Raw genomic sequence first — 23,754 nt, 5'->3', positions numbered from 1 at the left:
ACAATATTTCATCGGACAGGCATTCCTGGCCCATTACATTTCACACATAATTGTATTTATCTTTCAGCAGTGAATTAAAAGCAGTGTACAGTACCCAAAAAGTTCTATTTCCTTCCATTCCCCCTCTTCTTTTTTCCTTACCTCCCTCTCTCATCTATGATATTCGATAAGAATCCCTCTCTCATCTTATTGGACAATTCTCACTCTCCACGCCCATCCTCCACCATATACAAGTTCCACAAACTTTCTTCACTAAGTCATCATACTCTGTTGTCACAGTTATGCCTTCCTAATCAACTCTGGGCAAGGAGACGAATGGTATTTGGGATCTGACGAGCTGTTGGAGTGTGAGCAGGGTAATATTGAGCGAAGGGATTCAGGGAAACTGGTTATTTTTATATAGCCGGACATGAGTACTGGAAATGGGAAGTACAATGCCAGCACTTTAAAGGAGGGGTTTGGGAAATTGGCAGTTTGGAGGGATATGTTGTGTGTCTTTATACGTATATGCTTCTAAACTGTTGTATTCTGAGCACCTCTGCAAAAACAATGATTATGTGTGAGTGAGGTGAAAGTGTTGAATGATGATGAAAGTATTTTCTTTTTGGGGATTTTCTTTCTTTTTGGGTCACCGTACTTCGATGAGAGACAGCCGACTTGTTAAAAATATACATATATGTGTATCAGTAATTATAATTCTAGGCTTATGCCACCAATGTTTGGGCCCATGCGAATTCTCCAAGAGGACACACATCTGAATGGGCACATTCTTCGGAAAGGAGTGAGTAAATCATGAAGTTTTAATGGATAAATAACAATTTAAATTTGAACCTTGTCATTATCATTGGTTTACAGTAGTCCCTTACTTACAATGTTCCACATATACCATATTGGCACTTCTGAATCAACAAATTGCTAATGAACACTGATGTGTAGTTACAATCATTGCTGATATTCATACAAAATAATTTCAAGTTTCTTTCAAAATGCTTTCGTGCATTGTGGCTGATTAGTTTATTCACGTACCTAGAACTCACGTTAGTTTGGTAAAGATTATTCAAGAAATGTAATTTTAATGTTTATAATTCTGTTAAAAACAGTGTAGAGGCATTAGTAGATGGGTAGATGGAAGGAATATTTTGAGGGACTTTTAAATGTCGATGAAGAAAGGGAGGCGGTAATTTCATGCACTGGCCAGGGAGGTATAATATCTTTTAGGAGTGAAAAAGAGCAGTATGTGAGTGGGGGGGAGGTGTGTGGGGCATTACGTAGAATGAAAGAAGGTTAAAGCAGCTGGAACTGACGAGATCATGACAGAAATGTTAAAAGCAGGGGGAGATGTAGTGTTGGAGTGGTTGGTGTTTTTGTTTAATAAATGCATGAAAGAGGAGAAGGTACCTAGGGATTGGCAGAGAACGTGTATAGTTCCTTTATATAAAGATATAAAGGGAAGGGGGACAAAAGAGATTGTAAAAATTATAGGGGAATAAGTTTACAGAGTATATCAGGTAAAGTGTACAGTAGGGTTTTTATTGAAAGAATTAGAGGTAAGACAGAGAGTAGGATTGCAGATGAGCAAGAAGGCTTTAGAGTGGGTAGGGGATGTGTAGATCAAGTGTTTACATTGAAACATATGTGAACAGTATTTAGATAAAGGTAGGTAAGTTTTCATTGCATTTATGGATTTAGAATAGGCATATGATAGAGTGGATAGGGGAGCAATGTGGCAGATGTTGCAAGTGTATGGGATAGGTAGTAAGCTACTAAATGCTGTAAAGAGTTTTTATGAGGATAGTGAGGCTCAGGTTAGGGTGTGTAGGAAAGAGAGGGAGATTACTTCCCAGTAAAAGTACATTACACATTACACATCCCTGTCTAAGACAGGGATGTGTAATGTCACCATGGTTGTTTAATATATTTATAGATGGGGTTGTAAAAGAAGTAAATTCTAGGGTGTTGGGGAGGGGGGGTGGGATTAAATTATTGGAAATCAAATACAAAATGGAAGTTGACACAGTTACTTTTTGCTGATGATACTGTACTTTTGGGAGATTCTAAAGAAAAGTTGCAAAGGTTAGTGGATGAGTTTGGGAGGGTGTGTATTATTATTATTATAATAAAAGAGAAGCGCTAAACCACAAGGGCTATACAGCGCTGCAGGAGGGTGTGTAAATGTAGAAAGTTGAAAGTGAACATAGAAAAGAGTAAGGTGATGAGGGTATCAAATGATTTAGATAAAGAAAAATTGGATATCAAATTGGAGAGGAGGAGTAGGGAAGAATTGAATGTTTTCAGATATTTGGGAGTTGACGTGTCAACGGATGGATTTATGAAGGATGAGGTTAACATTAGAATTGATAAAGGTTAAAAGGTGAGTGGTGTGTTGAGGTATCTTTGGAGACAAAAAACGTTATCCATGGGGGCAAAGAAGGGAATGTACAAAAGTATAGTGGTACCAACACTTATATGGGCATGAAGCTTGGGTTGTAGATGCTGCAGTGAGGAGGTGGCTGGAGGCAACGGAGATGTCTTATACTAATAGTATTAGAAGGCTGAAGAGGGGTTGTTGAGGTGGTTTGGTCATTTAGAGAGAATGGAACAAAGTAGAATGACATGGAGAGCATATAAATCTGTAGGGGAAGGAGGGTGGGGTAGGGGTCGTCCTCGAAAAGGCTGGAAGGAGGGGGTAAAGGAGGTTTTGTGGATGAGAGGCTTTGACTTCCAGCAAGCATGCATGAACGTGTTAGATAGGAATGAATAGAGACGAATGGTTTTTGGGACCTGATGAGCAGTTGGAGTATGAGTGGGGTAATATTTTGTGAAGGGATTCAGGGAAACTGGTTAGCCAAACTTGAGTCCTGGAAATGGGAAGTACATTGCCTGCTCTTTAAAGGAGAGGTTTGGGATATTGGCAGTTTGGAGGGACTTCTAAACTGTTGTATCTGAGCGCCTCTGCAGAAACAGTGATTATGTATGAGTGATGGTGAAAGTGTTGAATGATTTTTTTTTTTTTTTTTTTTTTTTTTTTTTATGGACAGTGGTTAACCCCTTGACTGTTTTGGTCGTATATACTGTATACGTCTTACAAGCCAGTGTTTCGGACGTATATATACTCAATAATTCTAGCGGCTTCAAATCAAGCAGGAGAAAGCTGGTAGGCCCACATGTGAGAGAATGGGTCTGTGTGCACCACATAAAAATAATCCTGCAGCACGCAGTGCATAATGAAAAAAAACTGACCGTTTTTTGGATTAAAACGCCGACTTTGAGGTGTACAGTGGACCCTCAGCTAACGATATTAATCCATTCCTGAAATTATCGTTACCTGAATTAATTTTCCCCATAAGAAATAATGGAAATCAAATGAATCCATGCAAGACACCCCAAAGTATGAAAAAAAAATTTTTTTTACCACATGAAATATTAATTTTAATACACACAAACTGACACTTGCCTTTATTGAAGATCTGGTGATGATTGACGGGATGGGAGGAGGGGAGAGTGTGGAAGTTGTTAATGTTTAGAAGGGGAATCCCCTTCCATTAGGACTTGAGGTATCAAGTCTTTTTCTGGGGTTACTTCCCTTCTTTTAATGCCACTAGGACCAGCTTAAGAGTCGCTGGACCTCTGTCACACAACATATCTGTCCATAGAGCTCTGTACCTCTCGTTCCTTTATGATTTGTCTAAAGTGGTTCACAACATTGTCATTGTAACAGTCACCAGCACGGCTTGCAATAGCTGTGTGAGGGTGATTTTCATCCATAAAGGTTTGCACTTCAAGCTACTTTGCACACATTTCCTTAATCTCTTTTTTTCAATTCCATACTAATTCTCACCCTTTTTACCACAGGGATGGCACTAGAAGCTTTCTTGGGGGCCAAGATGACTTATTTTGCAGCTACAAGCACTAAAAACACTGGGATAATGTGAAATGTACCGAATGTATGCGTAGATGCGACCTCACTGGCTGGCTTGTAAACACTGGCGTTCAGGCCACACGTGGATGCGTCTCAAACGAATCGCATAGGGTGAGTGTTTTATCGTTGGCTGAGGCAAAATTTTTGCGTTAAAATGTATCGTTAGCTGGATTTAACGTTATGTGATGCCATCATTAGCTGAGGGTCCACTGTATTTTTGTATAGTATTTATCATTGTATTCTCGTTTTCATGGTCTCGCGTGATAAAATAGAAAAAATATTTGCAGAAATAGAGATGATTTTGATTAGTTTCATGATGAAAACGACCTTGAAATTGAGCTCAAAGTAGCGGAAATGTCCGATTTTTACCAATGTTCAGGAGTAAGCAAATCACACCATATGTCCTATACAAGTCAACTGGGGAGCCTAATATTCTTTCACTAGTGCAATGATATTTATACCATTTTTACAATAATGCAGTAGTCTGCATAACAGTAAATTTTGCATTTTTTGTATGAATAAAAAAACAAAATAGAAAGCAATAGTAATATAAGAGGGGCCTAGAGACATGACTAATTTTTTTTTTTTATTATTATCATCACACTGGCCGATTCCCACCAAGGCAGGGTGGCCCGAAAAAGAAAAACTTTCACCATCATTCACTCCATCACTGTCTTGCCAGAAGGGTGCTTTACACTACAGTTTTTAAACTGCAACATTAACACCCCTCCTTCAGAGTGCAGGCACTGTACTTCCCATCTCCAGGACTCAAGTCCGGCCTGCCGGTTTCCCTGAATCCCTTCATAAATGTTACTTTGCTCACACTCCAACAGCACGTCAAGTATTAAAAACCATTTGTCTCCATTCACTCCTATCAAACACGCTCACGCATGCCTGCTGGAAGTCCAAGCCCCTCGCACACAAAACCTCCTTTACCCCCTCCCTCCAACCTTTCCTAGGCCGACCCCTACCCCGCCTTCCTTCCACTACAGACTGATACACTCTTGAAGTCATTCTGTTTCGCTCCATTCTCTCTACATGTCCGAACCACCTCAACAACCCTTCCTCAGCCCTCTGGACAACAGTTTTGGTAATCCCGCACCTCCTCCTAACTTCCAAACTACGAATTCTCTGCATTATATTCACACCACACATTGCCCTCAGACATGACATCTCCACTGCCTCCAGCCTTCTCCTCGCTGCAACATTCATCACCCACGCTTCACACCCATATAAGAGCGTTGGTAAAACTATACTCTCATACATTCCCCTCTTTGCCTCCAAGGACAAAATTCTTTGTCTCCACAGACTCCTAAGTGCACCACTCACTCTTTTTCCCTCATCAATTCTATGATTCACTTCATCTTTCATAGACCCATCCGCTGACACGTCCACTCCCAAATATCTGAATACGTTCACCTCCTCCATACTCTCTCCCTCCAATCTGATATCCAATCTTTCATCACCTAATCTTTTTGTTATCCTCATAACCTTACTCTTTCCTGTATTCACCTTTAATTTTCTTCTTTTGCACACCCTACCAAATTCATCCACCAATCTCTGCAACTTCTCTTCAGAATCTCCCAAGAGCACAGTGTCATCAGCAAAGAGCAGCTGTGACAACTCCCACTTTGTGTGTGATTCTTTATCTTTTAACTCCACGCCTCTTGCCAAGACCCTCGCATTTACTTCTCTTACAACCCCATCTATAAATATATTAAACAACCACGGTGACATCACACATCCTTGTGATGTCACCGACATAATGAACAGAGGATATGTTATTTTAGTGCCAAGAATGTCTACATTGTTTATTCTGGACCCTATTTTGAAATTGGCATCTTTTTTAATTTGCGTGAAATTGGCCAAATTGCCAATTTCTGACCACTTTATTAGGTAGTTCAAATCGGTAAATGGGCAGTTTCTTGTACTCAGTTGATAGAAAAAATGGAGTTCTAAAGAAATAGCTACGAGTTTGGTCAACTGGAACAATGGAATTGGCCAAAAACAGGGCTCAGAGTCGGCGAAATCGCAGATGTTATATGTCGCCGAGACCGCTAACTTTGTGGGAGTGTAATTCCACGAGTTTTTTACCAAATTTCGTACTTTTGGTGTCATTACCACCGGGAAAAGATTATCATTTCATAAGACTTTTTTTTTTTTTTTTTTTCCAAAAATTTTGTGACAGAATGACAGTTTCAGAAAGGGGCTTGCGACAGTCAAAGGGTTAAGAACTGTTGGTTAAATAATTGCATACCACTGTTGTGCTGTGGTAGTCTTTACTGTTGTTGCCCAGCAGTGAGTGTGGTACAGCAGAACTGCCACTCTCACTGTACCCTCCTCCATTATCCTCACCACTGTCTTGTCACACTATACAATAATGTTCTTGTCTTCAAATGATATTACTACATTTTTATATACATGGGGAAATGCTAAACCCTTGGTGGTCATATAGAAGCTTATGGAAGGGGAGAATAACTCCATATCCTTGGATCAAAATTCCCTTGCAAGCATCAAGGCACTTCCCCTTGAAGGACTTTGGAGAGCTAATTTGTCAGAAGGTTTGTTGAATTTTCACATGGTTATGCTTGTGCCCATTTATGTTATTTATATAGGAAATATTTTACCCTATCTTTAACAGTGGTCGGTGTTTTTAATGAATGCTCTCTCTGGCTGGGATGAAGAACAGTTCCCACAATGCAGTGAATTTGTACCAGAGCGTTGGCTACGACATCGACCCCTTGGTAATATACATCCTTGTGCCTCTCTCCCATTCTCACATGGCATTCGAATGTGTGTGGGGCGTCGGATTGCAGAACAAGAGCTTCACACTTTAATTGCAAGGGTAAGCTTTAATTATTTTGAAGGAAAATATTTCCTCAGGCCATTATTCCACAGTTTCCTGGAATTGTCATTTTAATGGTGGGAAAATGGCTTTTATTGTACTAAGTAGGGAGGGAAGGAGTCTTGTACAATGGTGTGGTACCCATATTTTGTGTATAATAATACTATGGCATGTAGTTCCATGTTACATTTGTTGGCTGACTTTTCATTGCTTGATGGCATGTAATATCAAGACTTTTGTGCACTTAAATTTTTCTCTTGAACTTTTTGAATAATGTTACTAGCCAGTCATGCAATGCAAAGTTGTGTTGCAAGCTTTAAACATTGATAAAGAAGTGTAGTAAACTGACCAAATACTGCAGACTATAGTTTAACAGGCAGACAGTACTGACAATAACACAGTGTGTGTGCAAAGTAAGTATTTTATTCTGATGACAATTTGCTCACTGTTGCACTTTATCAAGTCATGACCTGATGAGGTACAACACTAAGTGAATTTTTTTTTTTTTCAACAAGTCGGCAGTCTCCCACCGAGGCAGGGTGACCCAAAAAGAAAATGCTTTCATCATCATTCAACACTTTACCACACTGCAATATAATTTTGTGAAGGATTAGCCATTAATTTCTCTCTCTATTAATTTGCCTTCATTTCCTAGTGAATAAGTGCACAAATCATTCAATAAAAGAAATCGGTTACATTGTTTTCTCAAGTTCAAGGAAGTAATTATAAAACTGCTTTAATGTTTTAGCTGCTCTCCATATTTTATGAATTACAGTATATATTTCCACTACACACAAGTCTATTTTCCACGATGAAAATTCTAAATTATGTAATTCATTGACAAACTCGTTTTGCACAATTTGCCCAAATACATTCTTTTTGTTCCAAGTTTTGACAGTTTTGCATTCCTAGTAATGAAATACGAGTTGAGATTATTTATGCCAACAACTGCAGTGAATTCTATGTCATTCATGTGCATTTGTTTCTTGCTATTTTCTTGATAGAATCAATTTCCTTCACACAAAATGCTCTGATGATAGTGCTATTTGTGCGACTTCATAGAGCAAGATGCTGTGGACATTGCAGTACTGAGAGCTGTGACTTGTCAACAGTGGCTACCAAGAATCTGAAATTACAATAACTTGCCATCAGTATCAAACATGTTATTAGTTGACATTAATATGGTGAACAGATTATTCCAACATACTCTTATGTTTTTCAAAACAGGCATGGCCTGTTGTGTATTGTCAAGGTAGCTCTATTCATTAAAAAATCTAACATCAAAGTACAGCCTCTCCTCACTTAGCAACGTACTTGTTTACTGACCACTCAGGCTTGCTACGAGCTCTCCAACCAGTATGCAGTGGAAATAAATGGTATAAAATACCGACACAATTGGTATAATGTGATCCTTTACTGACAGCGTTTCACCCACACAGTGGGCTTTATGAAGTCACAAACAGATCTTATTTTTTTTATTATCACACTGATTCCCACCAAGGCAGGGTGGCCCGAAAAAGAAAAACTTTCACCATCATTCACTCCATCACTGTCTTGCCAGAAGGGTGCTTTACACTACAACATTAACACCCCTCCTTCAGAGTGCAGGCACTGTACTTCCCATCTCAAGTCCGGCCTGCCAGTTTCCCTGAACCCCAGATCTATCTAGGTGAAAGGTACGCGAGTATTTATAGGATGGAGTCAGGTAGAGAATGCTGTGTAGGATGGATCTTATAAGGACCTGCACAGGACTGGCAGGTGTGTATGTAGTTATGTGGGATAATGATTAGGTTTCTTGGGAAGGGGTTCAGCTATGTTATAGAAGTCGTCATTTTGGTTGAAGTTGTTGGATATACAGGTAAGTGATGATTCCAGTATTCTGCGGTATTGTTTTCTTCTTTGGCGATAAGTCTTGCTTGTCTGTAGTTGATTAAATCGTCCAATCTGCTTGCTTACTGGTGTCCTGAAGTATGTGCTTGGAGGTCTCTGGATGTTTTGCTCACATATAATTTGCTGCAGTCATTACAAAGAATTATGCATTCCCCTACAGAGGATTGAAGCTTGTCCTGTCTATAACTGGTAATGTCCTTGATGGTGCTGGATGTGGAGGTAGATACCTGGAATGAGGTCTTGGAAATGTGTTTGACAATGGATTTGGTGGGGAGTAATATGTATCTCCTCTCAGCAGTGTCTTCTCTGGGTGTGTTGATGTTATATGCCCAGTACTACTGTCCTGCCAAGTGAGTGTAAAACGAAAGCCTGTAATTGTGTTACATGATGGTAGGATTGCTGGTGTCTTTTTTCTGTCTCATAAACATGCAAGATTTCAGGTATGTCTTGCTACTTCTACTTACACTTAGGTCACACTACACATACATGTACAAGCATATATATACACACCCCTCTGGGTTTTCTTCTATTTTCTTTCTAGTTCTTGTTCTTGTTTATTTCCTCTTATCTCCATGGGGAAGTGGAACAGAATTCTTCCTCTGTAAGCCATGCGTGTTATAAGAGGCAACTAAAATTCCAGGAGCAAGGGGCTAGTAACCCCTTCTCCTGTATAAATTACTAAATTTTAAAAGAGAAACTTTTGTTTTTCTTTTTGGGCCACCCTGCCTTGGTGGGATATGGCCAGTTTGTTGAGAAAAAAAAAAATGCCCGGCCTCTGCAGTCTCTAATAAAGTGACAAGGGTAGTGAAGAGTAGAAAATACTTGTTCAATAAGAAGTTGACAACACTCTTCCTTTCTTTGATGATGTTCTCTGCAAAGCTGACTAAGAACTTCATTTTAGTCTATCAAAAACCTGCCAACACGATCTTCTCTACTTCTACTGTCACCACGACACCAAAACTGAATGTGGTGTAATTATAGGCTTTTTACTGGATGCACTCAAAATCTGCAGCACTGAGTTCCTTGAGGAAAAATGCTCTCTAATTGAACAAGTATTTTCTATACAGTGGACCCCCGAGTTTTGTGATTAATCCGTTCCAGAGAGCCCGCCGAAGGTCGAAATTCACGAAACTCGAAACCATCTTCCCCATAGGAAATAACGGAAATAAAATTAATCCGTTCCAGACACCCAAAAATATTAAAATAAAGTATTTTTTTTTCAAATTAAATAAAGATTTACATAATGAAGGAGGGGTGTTAATGTTGCAATTTAAATAACTGTAGTGTAAAGCACCCTTCTGGCAAGACAGTGATAGAGTGAATGATGGTGAAAGTTTTTCTTTTTCAGGCCACCCTGCCTTGGTGGGAATCAGCCAGTGTGTTAATAAAAAAAATAATGAAAACAATCAGAAATCAAGTACATACATTTAAAAAAAAAAATAACATTACACTTACCTTTACTGAAGACTTCTGCGTGGATGGAAGACGGGAGGAAGGGATAGGAGGAAGGTGTACACTATTGTTTGGAAGGAGAATCTCCTTCCATTAGGACTTTAGGTAGCAAGTCCTTATCTGGGGATACTTCCCTTCTTGTTTTAATGCCACTGGGAACAACTAGAGAGTCACTGGACCCCTGTCGCACAAAATATCTGTCCAGAGAGGTCTTTTTCTGGCATTTCTTCAAGATTTCCCTGAAGTGGGACACAACACTGTCATTGTACATGTTGCAGATATGGCTTGTTTCAGCATGGTCAGGGTGATACTTTTCAACAAAACTTTGCAACTCATGCCACATTCTACACATGTCCTTAATCACTGAAGAAGGCACCTCATCCACTCCCTCTTCCTCTGAAGCAAGTTCCTCGGCTGTGGTCTGATGCTGTTCCAGTTGAAGCTCTTGCAGTTCGTCAGTGGTTAGCTCTTCCCTGTGGTCCTCCACCAACTCTTCCACATCCCCATCACTCACTTTATTTACCAAAGGGCTTGCACTAGCTTTCCTTGGGTCCATGATGACTTATTTAGCAGTTGCAAGCACAAACAACAATGGATTGTTATGAAATGTATGAACCTTCGGGGTGATGGTCACATGTTGGTAAACAATGGCACACTGAGCGTGAATGGCGTGGGAGACTGGCTTGGTGTGTGTGGTGACGGGCAGACGGGTACCAGACGGTTGCCGAAACACGAGTCTTTTCACGAAACTCGAGGCCAAATTTTGCCAAAAAAAACTTGCCAAAGGTCGAATTTCACGAAAGTCGAGGCTGCTGAAACTCGAGGGTCCACTGTACTTCACTATCCTCGTCACTTTATTAGACTGCAGACGCCGGGCATATAACATCTTTAACACACCCTAAGAAGACACTGCCTGCCGAGAGGAGATACATAGTCCTCCCCAACAACTCCATTGCCAAATGCATTTCCAACATCTTTTCCAATACCTCATTCCATGTATTTACCTCCACATCCACCACCATAAAGGACATTACCAGCAATAGACCAGACAAGCTTCAATCCTCTGTAGGGGTATGCATAATCCCTTGTAATGACTGCAGCAAATTATACATGGGCAAAACATCCAGAGACCTCCAAACGTGTATTTCAGAGCACCAGTACGCAGGCAGATCAGAGGATTTAAGGAATGCATGTGTTATTTATTTTATTATCACACTGGCCGATTCCCACCAAGGCAGGGTGGCCTGAAAAAGAAAAACTTTCACCATCATTCACTCCATCATGTGTTCAACACCGAAATTCACACAACCATTTAATCAACTACAGAAATGCAAGATTTATCACCAGAGAAGAAAATGCTTAATACTGCAGAATCCTGGAATCATCACTTATCTGTATATCCAACAACTTCAACCAAAATAATGGCTTCTATAACATAGCAGAACCCCTTACCAAGAAACTTCTTCATTGTTATCCCACATAATTATAAATGCACCTGCCAATCCCATGTAGGTCCTTATCAGATCCAACCTACACAGCATTCTCTACCTGACTCCATCCTATAAATACTTGTGTACCTTTCACCTAGGTAGGTCTGTTTGTGACTTGATAAAGCCCACTGTGTGGGCAAAATGTTGAAGGGTTTGGGGCTGACACTGAGGACCCTGTGCCTGTTGTGGAATCTGTTGTCTTTGAGGAAAGTCCATGGGGTTGGAGGTTAGTGGCAAGGATGTGGAAGAGTTGGTGGAAGACTACAGTGAAGAGCTAACCATTGAAGAGCTGCAAGAGCTTCATCTGGAACAGCAACAGACCACAGCCAAAGAACTTGATTCAGAGGAGAAGAGGGAGGGAAGGAGGTGCCTTCCTCAGAGATTAAGGAGATTTGTTCAGTGTGGAGTAGGGTGCAAGATTTTGTGGAGAAATATCACCCTGACCAAGCTGAAACAAGCCATATCTGCAACATGTTCAGTGACAAAACCTTGTCTGACTTCAGGGAAATCTTAGAGATGCCAGAAACAAAGCTCTCTGAACAGATTTTTTTGTGCGACAGGGGTCCAGTGACTCTCAACCTGGTCCTAGTGGCATTAAAAGACAAAGAATGGAAGTAACCCCAGAGAGGGCTTTGATACCTGAAGTCCTTATGGAGGGGGATTCCCCTTCCAAACAATAAATCCTCCCTCTCTCCTCCCTATCTTCCATAAGCCAACAAGTCTTCAATAAAGGTATGTAATAGTGATTTAATTGTTCATGTATTTTATTTAATTCTCATTGTTTTGTGTGTAAAACTATAATTAATATTTACAAAAATTATTTTTTGTGAATATTTTGGGGTGTCTGGAACAGATTAATTATATTTACATTAATTCTTATGGGAAATATTATTTCAGTTTTAGGCCGACCTTCTGAAATGGATCACGGCCGATAACCAAGGGTCCACTGTATAGTATTTCAGTATTCTCTACATTTTTGATAATTAGTCTTTGAACCTGTTGTTGTCATTATCATCATAGATTTTACTCATTTTGCAGATCTTTCACCGATATAACCTTGACTGGAAGCACGATGACCTTGAACGAACCTACAAGTATGTGTTTTTTCCAAAAGGACCCATGCAGTTTACATTCACCGAGCGGAAATAAAAGTACCATGAACCAACCGAGATGATGTAGGCTTGTGTCATGTGATTTTTTCCTGACAAATAAATTAACTATACACTGTATCAGTCAGTTGCCTAAAGATTCTCCAATGATGCCCAGATTCTCCAGAATGTGATAATTTATTAGCTGTTAAATATTTTTTAGAATTTTGATGTATTTTTTTTTTTTTTTTTTTTTAGCATCAGTTTAGGAGTATGTACTTGCTTATAAATTCACCAAGGATGAAAGATATCTTAGCCACAGATTATAGCGCATTAATGATGAACATGTAAGAATTAAATTTAGTGAGAATGTGCAAAAGTGTTCATTATATGATTTTCAATTTTTAGACCAAAAATATTTACAAATCTTTTACTTTGTAATGTGGGTTAAGCCATGCTATACTACTTGATAATAATTTATATGTTAATTCTTATTTCCAGTTAAATGGATTATAACCGATGCATCAAATCTCTTAATAAATTATAATGCAATAGTGTACTTGTGTATTGATCCATTCCTATTCTACATAACGAACCTCGAGTAAGATGTAATAAGACTTTCAGATTACTTCATTAAGCTGGCTCAGGCCTTTATCTTTCATTCCCAGTCGAAAGTAGTTCTCTATCATTGTTTTTTATCATATCCTTGTCACAGTCTAAGTTATCTAAGTGCTGTATGACCCATTTGAGTTTAACATATCAAATTATATTATTAAAGTTCCCCTGAAAATTTGCTAAGATGATTGGAGTTGAAATGGAAAAGTAAGATTGTACAAACAACTGGATTAGCAACTATTTTTTATTGAATAGTACCTCAGACCCAGAAGATAATGTCGGCAGACACCTTTGGGTATTACCAATGATGGGACCTATCCTGTTACAGTGGACCCTCTGTTATTGGCCGTTTTTTTTGGCTTCCGGTCATCGGACGTTATTTTGCTTATTGGCCGTATGGGACGCATCCACCTGCCTGCCCACCAGCCAGCCAGCCTCTCGTGCGTTCCTGAGTAAGTCTGGCTGTGTCTCTGGGAGAGTGAGGAAGCTTCCGCTCATTCATCCAAACATTTCGCTATAATCCATTGTTTTTTATGGTTATTGATTGATTGCAACTGTGAAATAAGCAACCATGGGCCCAAAGAAAGTTCCTTGTAAAGTTCCTTTGGTAAAGAAAGTGAGAAACACAATGGAATTTAAGAAAGAAGTTGTTGAAAAGTATGAGAATGGTGTTTGAGTGCTAAAACTTTCCAGGATGTATGGGAAATCCAAATAAACAATCACTTCTATCCTGGCAAAGAAAGCAGAAATCAAGGAAGCTGATGATGTGGAAGGGAGTTTAGCAAGGAGTGTAGCATGGAGGAAGGGAGTGTAGCAGGCAGGCAGGGAGTGTAGCAGGGAAACAGGGATTGTGGGAGGCAGGGAGTGGAGCAGGCATGCAGGGAGTGTAGCATGGAGGGAAGAAGTGGAGTAGGTATGCAGGGAGTGTAGCATGGATGGAGTGTAGCAGGCAGGCAGGGAATGTACAGGGAGCAGGGAGTATGGCATGGAAGGAGGGAATGTAGCAGGGAGTGTAGCATGGAGGAAGTAGCAAGGAAACGGAGTGTAGCATGGAGGGAGTGAGTGTAGCAGTGAAATGGAGTGTGGAAGGGAGGCAGGGAGTGTAGCAGGCACAGAGAGAAGTAACCCCAGAGAGGGCTTTGATACCTGAAGTCCTTATGGAGGGGGATTCCCCCTCCAAACAATAATCAGTCCTCCCTCTTTCCTCCTCCCTGACTTCCATAAGCCAACAAGAGTCTTCAATAAAGGTATGTAATAGTGATTTAAATGTTCATTTATTTATTTTTTTTTAGTTCTCATTGTTTTGTGTATGTAAAACTATAATTAATCTTTAAAAATGTATTTTTTTTGTTAATATTTTTGGGTGTCTGGAACGGATTAATTGTTTTTTTTTTTTTTCAACAAGTCGGCCGTCTCCCACCGAGGCAGGGTGACCCAAAAAAGAAAGAAAATCCCCAAAAAGAAAATACTTTCATCATCATTCAACACTTTCACCACACTCACACATTATCACTGTTTTTGCAGAGGTGCTCAGAATACAACAGTTTAGAAGCATACACATATAAAGATACACAACATATCCCTCCAAACTGCCAATATCCCAAACCCCTCCTATGAAGTGCAGGCATTGTACTTCCCATTTCCAGGACTCAAGTCCGACTATATGAAAATAACCGGTTTCCCTGAATCCCTTCACTAAATATTACCCTGCTCACACTCCAACAGATCGTCAGGTCCCAAGTACCATTCGTCTCCATTCACTCCTATCTAACACGCTCACGCACGCTTGCTGGAAGTCCAAGCCCCTTGCCCACAAAACCTCCTTTACCCCCTCTCTCCAACCCTTTCGAGGACGACACCTACCCCGCCTTCCTTCCCCTATAGATTTATATGCTTTCCATGTCATTCTACTTTGATCCATTCTCTCTAAATGACCAAACCACCTCAACAACCCCTCTTCTGCCCTCTGACTAATACTTTTATTAACTCCACACCTTTTCCTAATTTCCACACTCCGAATTTTCTGCATAATATTTACACCACACATTGCCCTTAAACAGGACATCTCCACTGCCTCCAACCGTCTCCTCGCTGCTGCATATACCACCCAAGCTTCACACCCATATAAGAGTGTTGGTACTACTATACTTTCATACATTCCCTTCTTTGCCTCCATAGATAACGTTTTTTGACTCCACATATACCTCAACGCACCACTCACCTTTTTTCCCTCATCAATTCTATGATTAACCTCATCCTTCATAAATCCATCCGCCGACATGTCAACTCCCAAGTATCTGAAAACATTCACTTCTTCCACACTCCTCCTCCCCAATCTGATATCCAATTTTTCATCTAAATCATTTGATACCGTCATCATCTTACTCTTTTCTATGTTCACTTTCAACTTTCTACCTTTACACACATTCCCAAACTCATCCACTAACCTTTGCAATTTTTCTTTAGAATCTCCCATAAGCACAGTATCATCAGCAAAAAGTAACTGTCAATTCCCATTTTGAATTTGATTCCCCAAAATTTAATCCCACCCCTCTCCTGAACACCCTAGCATTTACTTCCTTTACAACCCCATCTATAAATATATTAAACAACCATGGTGACATTACACATCCCTGTCTAAGACCTACTTTTACCGTGAAGTAATCTCCCTCTCTTCTACACACCCTAACCTGAGCCTCACTATCCTCATAAAAACTACAGCATTTAATAACTTACCACCTATTCCATATACTTGCAACATCTGCCACATTGCTCCTCTATCCACTCTATCATATGCCTTTTCTAAATCCATAAATGCAATAAAAACTTCCCTACCTTTATCTAAATACAGTGGACCCCCGCATAACGATGGCATCACATAGCGATTATTTCGCATACCGCTTACTTTAATCGCAAATTTTTTGCCGCGCATACCGATTAAAAACCCGCTCACCGATTTTCGTCTGAGACGCGTCCAATGTGCGCCCTCACCCAGCCTCACATGTGCCGCCCGTGCCATTGTTTACCAGCCAGCCTCCGCGCTAACATCCAAGCATACACTCGGAATATTTCGTATTATTACAGTGTTTTCGGTGGTGTTTCTGGAAAATAAGTGACCATGGGCCCCAAGAAAGCTTCTAGTGCCAACCGTACACCAATAAGGGTAAGGATACCCATTGAAATGAAGAAAGAGATCATTGATAAGTATGAAAGTGGAGTGCGTATTGCCGACCTAGTCAAGTTGTACAAGAAACCCCAATCAACCATCGCTACTATTGTGGGCACCAAAAAGACAATCAAGGAAGCTGTTCTTGCCAAAGGTTTAACTGTGTTTTCGAAACAAAGATCGCAAGTGATGGAAGATGTTGAGAGACTCTTATTGGTGTGGATAAATGAAAAACAGCTAGCAGGAGATAGCGTCTCTCAAGCGATCATATGTGAAAAGGCTAGGAAGTTGCATGAGGATTTAATTAAAAAAATGCCTGCAACTAGTGATGATGTGAGTGAATTTAAGGCCAGCAAAGGTTGGTTTGAGAGATTTAAGAAGCGTAGTGGCATCCATAGTGTGATAAGGCATGGTGAGGCTGCCAGTTCGGACCACAAAGCAGCTGAAAAATATGTGCAGGAATTCAAGGAGTATATAGAAACTGAAGGACTGAAACCTGAACAAGTGTTTAATTGTGATGAAACAGGCCTGTTCTGGAAGAAAATGCCAAGCAGGACCTACATTACTCAGGAGGAAAAGGCACTCCCAGGACATAAGCCTATGAAAGACAGGCTTACTCTTCTCATGTGTGCCAATGCTACTGGTGATTGCAAAGTGAAGCCTTTATTAGTGTATCACTCTGAAACTCCCAGAGCGTTCAGGCAAAAGAATGTCCTCAAGGATAATTTGTGTGTGCTGTGGAGGGCAAACAGTAAGGCATGGGTCACTAGGGAATTTTTCTATAACTGGTTACACCATGCATTTGCCCCCAATGTGAAAGATTACCTAACTGAAAAGAAATTAGAACTTTAGTGCCTCCTGGTATTAGACAATGCCCCTGGTCATCCTACAGACGTGGCAGAGCGACTTTATGGGGACATGAGCTTCATTAAGGTGAAGTTTTTGCCTCCTAATACCACTCCTCTCCTGCAGCCCATGGACCAGCAGGTTATTTCCAACTTCAAGAAACTGTACACAAAAGCTCTGTTTGAAAGGTGCTTTGTAATGACCTCAGAAACTCAACTGACTCTAAGAGAGTTTTGGAGAGATCACTTTAATATCCTCAATTGTGTAAACCTTATAGGTAAGGCTTGGGAGGAAGTGACTAAGAGGACCTTGAACTCTGCTTGGAAGAAACTGTGGCCAGAATGTGTAGACAAAAGGGATTTTGAAGGGTTTGAGGCTAACCCTGAGAATCCTGTGCCAGTTGAGGAATCCATTGTGGCATTGGGAAAGTCCTTGGGGTTGGAGGTTAGTGGGGAGGATGTGGAAGAGTTGGTGGAGGAGGACAATGAAGAACTAACCACTGATGAGCTGATAGATCAACTTCAAGAGCAAGAGGCCAGACCTGGGGAAACTGGTTCAGAGGAGGGGAGAGAGAAATTGAAGAAGTTGCCTACTACAAAGATAAAGGAAATCTGTGCAAAGTGGCTTGAAGTGCAAACCTTCATGGATGAAAATCACCCTCACACAGCTATTGCAAGCCGTGTTGGCAACCTGTACACTGACAATGTTGTGAAACACTTTAGGGAAGTGATAAAGGAACGAGAGGTACAGGCCACTATGGACAGATATCTTGTGCGAAAGAAGTCCAGTGACTCTGAAGCTGGCCCTAGTGGCATTAAAAAAAGAAGGGAAGTAACCCCAGAAAAGGACTTACTACCTCAAGTCCTAATGGAAGGGGATTCCCCTTCTAAACAGTAAGAAGATAATGCTCTCCCCTCCTCCCATCCCATCAATCATCACCAGATCTTCAATAAAAGTAAGTGTCATGTAAGTGTGCATGCCTTTTTCAGTTTGTGTGTATTAAAATTAATATTTCATGTGGTAAAAAAAAATTTTTTTTCATACTTTTGGGTGTCTTGCACGGATTAATTTTATTTCCATTATTTCTTATGGGGAAAATTCATTCACATAACGATTATTTCGCATAACAATTACCCCTCTTGCACGGATTAAAATCGTTAACCGGGGGTCCACTGTACTGTTCACATATTTGCTTCAATGTAAACACTTGATCTACACATCCCCTACCCACTCTGAAACCTCCTTGCTCATCCGCAATCCTACATTCTGTCTTACCTCTAATTCTTTCAATTATAACCCTACCGTACACTTTTCCTGGTATATTGGTATTTGCATTAATTCTTATGGGAAATGATATTTTGGTTTTAGACCATTTCGGTTTTAGGCTGACCTGGAACGGATTACGACCAATAACCAAGGGTCTACTGTACCTTGCCTGCTGGCCAAGGGCTACAATAATAGCCACCTTCAGTGTATTATTATTACATTCATGGGAAGTATTAAACCAGTTAGGGTCAAAGTGGAGAAATTTTCCATTTTGAAAACCAGTTAATACATGAATGAAAAAAAACAATCAGTCCTGTTCTAGCTCTCCTTCATAAAGAATAAAAAGGCACAGTACTTTCATTAGTACTGTGGTGGTTGTCACACTCTTACCTTATGAAAATTAGCCATCCTAAGGCACGTCAGGTGACCTTTTAGCGAGACGTCAATGCTTTCTGGTAGGGCCTCTCATGGTAGTACTACTGGACGTTGTTTGCAGGTGTGGGAACAGAAGGTACTCAACTCCTGGCATTCATTCCGGTTCACTGTCACCATTATTAGCTGAAAAATGATTGCTCGGTTAATATTAGTAGTGTTGGGCCTGCCACTTGCTGTATTGCCCATTCTTCTGATGATTCATAATAAATCTTAAGTAGACTGACCAGTTTACATAATTATGCAAAATCTCTCATGACTAACCCCTTTCCATGCAAGTAACTACAAATGTAAGATAATCTCTAATACAAATCAACTTCTTGAAAAGTAAATATTTTATTTCATTTATTTAATAATTGATCCTGAGACCCCTCTCCTGCTTGCCTTATCAGTGCTCAGTCTTCCTTCAGAAAAATGAGATCTGATATTTGAAGAGAGAGTTTGTCATATAATCAAGCTGTGATCCATCTATACCAACAGGAAAAATACCATATTACTTCTATTCCAGAGTTGACCCTGTCAATCCCCCCCCCCCACCAGGGGATTGATAGGTCTCAGACTATCTTCTAATGACCTGTCAATCTCCCACAAGGTAATCCCTTTCTCAACTTTGAAATCGGTGGCTTAAGATGTTCTCTAACCACCTCTAACCGGTGATGAGAGGACAACTTGTTTTCCATCGAACCACAATTATGTTCGTGGACATCTTTCCATTGCTATCAGGAACGTGGGATTTAGACCTTCCTAGCATAGAGCAGTAAGACTGCTGCCGTGCTCTTTCCTTATATTCCTCATATGAGAAACAATGCTTTCATGATTACGAATCATATGGTTCGCACAAGGGCATACCATTCTCACTAAATTAGGTTAATGTCTTTATGCACCCCATACCCATCCTGTGAGTGGTAGTCAAAAGATTACAGAGGTAAATAGTGGGTCCAGGGAATGGGTTCCAAAGTTTTGATGGCTGAACAAGTTACAGTGGTAATGAACTATTTATATGTTGATTTTTTGTTACAATCGTAATTCTCCATAACCATCACAGGTTTATTGTTTTATGCAAGTCCATTACCCTCCCTCCAACCCAATATTCCTCCACTCCATCCCACTACCTAAACATTTCTCTTTTCTCCCTCCGCTCATCCCCCCCTCCCTATCATACTTTCCCTCACCCCCACTCTCGCTGCTCGAGCATCTGCTACAGTTGAACAGCTGTGGATTTATTAGCCACACCTGTTCACCTTCTCCCACACGAACCGACCTCCCACCCCCACCACCTACACATGCCAGTAAAGCACTACAAGTTATTCTTTCATTTGCACAAGACCACAAAAGTGATGTACACATAAAAGTGAACATGCGATTAATTATGAGAGGGACTTTAATGAAAAATACTATGAAAGGAGACCAATAAAAGCATCAAAAAATAATACTGTACTGTATTTATTAACATACTGGCCATCTCCCACTCAGATAACGTTAATGATGAAAAAGAAGAAACACATTTACCGTCATTCATACAATTGCCATTTTGCCAGAATAGCTTTGACATCCCAATCTATAACTAGATGGCCCTCCGAACTGCTAAATCTGTAAGGGTCATAACGTGCCTGGAGAATGGAAAGCAACCAAATTTGATCTCAGGGAAGACAAGCTCAATTCCTTGGATCAAGAGCCCCTCACCAACACCTTATTTTTACTACAGTAATAAAAAATAAGAAGCATAAGGAAGGAAAAGCTATAAAAGTGTAAAAAGAGAGTAGGAATAGAGAAAATAGAAAACTAAAGAGATATATTTTGGTTACTGCGCAGTCCAAGAAAGTTATCCCTATGTAGCATAACCCCAGGGGGGGGCGTTGATCCCAGAACGTTCTCCAGGAATAGCCCACTCTACCTCGATGATCGGGGAATGTTATCCATGTATAGCATAACCCCAGCCCACTCTATCTCAATGATCAGAGAAAGTTATCTCTGTATGGCATAACCCTAGCCCCCTGCACCTGTCAAGTGTTCCAAGAATCTTACCCGGGTTACTGTACATCATCGTTGAAAATTTGAAGCCGTTCAGGCGAGTCCTTCTCATGTTACGAGTGAAATGAAAAAAAAAAAATCTATAGAGGATGAAACAAAACTCAGGCAGCCACTTAAAGGTTACCCTTTAGGGACACCTAAAAAATATAATGAGAGACTTAGTTTAATATGTTTATTATGCACCCCATACCCATCCTGTGGGCGGTAGTCAAAAGATTACAGAGGTACATAATTGGTCCAGGGACTGGACTCCAAAGTTTTGATAGCTGAGCAAGTTACAGAGGTAATGAACTCACAATTTACAAAGGTAATGAACTCACAATTTACAAAGGTAATGAACTCACAATTTACAAAGGTAATGAACTCCAGGTAGGTCTAGTCACAATCATGACAAGTTACAAAGGTATTTACAGATTACAGAGGTACGTAATGGGTCCAGGGACTGGGCCCCCAAAGTTTTGATAGCTGAACTAGGTACAAAGGTAATGAACTCAAGTTATAAAGGTAATGAATCCTGTAAGAATGGTTACTTACGTTTATACATGCTACAATCATGAACAAATTATAGAGTAATGAGCAATTCACACTTCCACACCCGGTCACAACTGTAATGAGTTATTGGTGCAAATATTGATAGTTGAGTCACACACACCACACACACACACACACACACACACACACACACACACACACACACACACACACACACACACACACACACACAGTTTAGTTTAATATCTTTATTATGCACCCCATACCCATCCTGTGGGCGGTAGTCAAAAGATTACAAAGGTACATAATGGGTCCAGTGACTGGACCCCAAAGTTATGATAGCTGAACTAGTTACAAAGGTAATGAACTCCAGGTAGATCTGGTCACAATCATGGCAAGTTACAGAGGTAATGAATCAGCCTCACTCCTATACATGGTTACAGTCATGAACAAATTACAAAGTAATGAACCACTGGTACGTCCACACCTGGTCACAATTGTAATGAGTTATAAATACAAATATTAAGTGGATCATACACCCACACTAGCGCGCGCGCGCACACATACACACGAGGGCGCACGCACGGACATGTGCACACGAGCGTACAAATATATGCATACACACAAGGACGTACACCCACACACACATGCACATGCACCAACATGTTAAGGACACTACCAGAGTGAGAGGGGAGGATGAACCAGCAAGATTGGACCTTGTGTTCACCCTGGGCAGCTCAGATATTGAGGACATCAAGTATGAGAGTCCCCTAGGAGCTAGCGACCACGTGGTTCTGTGCTTTGAATACATAGTAGAGCTGCAAGTGGAGAGAATAACAGGAGTTGAATGGGAAAAGCCTGACTATAAAAGAGGGGACTACATAGGGTTGAAGAACTTCCTGCGGGAGGTCCAGTGAGACAGAGAACTGGCAGGAAAGCAAGTACATGAAATGATGGAATATGTAACAAGAAAATGCAAGGAGGCAGTGGAAAGGTTTATTCCCAAGGGCAACAGTAACAACGGGAAGACCAGAACGAGCCCCTGGTTTACCCGACGGTGTAAGGAGGCATAAACAAAGTGCAATAGAGAATGGAAAAAGTACAGAAGGCAGAGAACACACGAAAATAAGGAGATCAGTCGCAGAGCCAGGAATGAGTACGCACAGGTAAGGAGGGAGGCCCAGCGACAGTATGAAAATGACATAGCATCGAGAATCAAGACTGACCCGAAACTGTTGTATAGCCACATCAGGAGGAAGACAACAGTCAAAGACCAGGTGATCAGATTAAGGACAGAAGGTGGAGAACTCACAAGAAATGATCAGGATGTATGTGAGGAGCTGAACAGGAGATTTAAGGAAGTTTTTACAGTAGAGACAGAAAGGGCTGTGGGAAGACAGCACAGAAGGGAACATCAAGAGGGAATATACCAACAAGTGTTGGATGACATACGAATAACTGAGGAGGAGGTGAAGAAGCTCTTAAGTGACCTTGACACCTCAAAGGTGATAGGACCAGACAACATCTCCCTATGGGTCCTTAGAGAAGGAGCAGAGATGCTGTGCGTGCCTCTAACCACAATCTTCAACACATCCCTTGAAACTGGGCAACTACCTGAGAAATGGAAGACAGCTAATGTAGTCCCCATATTTAAGAAAGGAAACAGAAACGAGGCACTAAACTACAGACCTGTGTCTCTGACATGTATTGTGTGCAAAGTCATGGAGAAGATTATCAGGAGGAGAGTGGTCGAACACCTGGAAAGGAACAAGATTATAAATGAAAACCAGCATGGGTTCATGGAAGGCAAATCTTGTATCAAAAACCTCCTGGAGTTTTATGACAAGGTAACAGAAGTAAGACACGAGAGAGAGGGGTGGGTAGATTGCGTTTTCCTAGACTGCAGGAAGGCCTTTGACACAGTTCCCCACAAGAGATTAGTGCAGAAGCTGGAGGATCAGGCGCACGTAAAAGGGAGGGTATAGCAATGGATAAGGGAATACCTGACAGGGAGGCAGCAACGAGTCATGGTACGTGAAGAGGTATCACAGTGGGCGCCTGTTACGAGCGGGGTCCCACAGGGGTCAGTTCTAGGACCAGTGCTATTTTTGATATATGTGAACGACATGATGGAAGGAATAGACTCTGAAGTGTCCCTGTTCGCAGATGACGTGAAGTTGATGAGAAGAATTAAATCGGACGAGGATGAGGCAGGACTGCAA

The 23,754-nt window shown here is 40.7% G+C and overlaps 1 protein-coding gene and 1 long non-coding RNA gene across 14 annotated transcripts in view; one reads left to right on the top strand and one right to left on the bottom strand.

The window, feature by feature from the left end:
* LOC128687363 (cytochrome P450 302a1, mitochondrial-like) overlaps positions 1 to 13,241 on the top strand; it is a 47,238-nt gene extending 33,997 nt beyond the window's left edge. For 10 of the 13 annotated variants that reach the window (XM_070092641.1, XM_070092642.1, XM_070092645.1 and 7 more), the window contains 3 exons: positions 703 to 781; positions 6,561 to 6,764; positions 12,635 to 13,241. In XM_070092641.1, the coding sequence (XP_069948742.1) occupies positions 703 to 781; positions 6,561 to 6,764; positions 12,635 to 12,745 (394 nt within the window). In that variant the 3' untranslated portion in view covers positions 12,746 to 13,241. Of the gene's footprint in view, positions 1 to 702; positions 782 to 3,852; positions 3,995 to 6,560; positions 6,765 to 12,634 lie in introns of those variants that run through there. The other 3 variants (XM_070092652.1, XM_070092653.1, XM_070092655.1) reach the window with 3 other exon arrangements.
* LOC138853792 (uncharacterized) overlaps positions 6,758 to 23,754 on the bottom strand; it is a 77,776-nt gene continuing 60,779 nt past the window's right edge. The window contains exons 2-3 of the long non-coding RNA XR_011392958.1: positions 18,968 to 19,135; positions 6,758 to 7,890 (exon numbers count right to left, since the gene is read on the bottom strand). This is a non-coding gene — a long non-coding RNA (uncharacterized lncRNA). The remainder of the gene's footprint in view (positions 7,891 to 18,967; positions 19,136 to 23,754) is intronic.

The sequence above is a fragment of the Cherax quadricarinatus genome, chromosome 40 (genome assembly GCF_038502225.1).
Source record: "Cherax quadricarinatus isolate ZL_2023a chromosome 40, ASM3850222v1, whole genome shotgun sequence".
NCBI lineage: Eukaryota > Metazoa > Arthropoda > Malacostraca > Decapoda > Parastacidae > Cherax > Cherax quadricarinatus.
The sequence above is the reverse complement of the archived record's forward strand: the minus strand, read 5'-3'. Positions and strand labels throughout refer to the sequence as shown.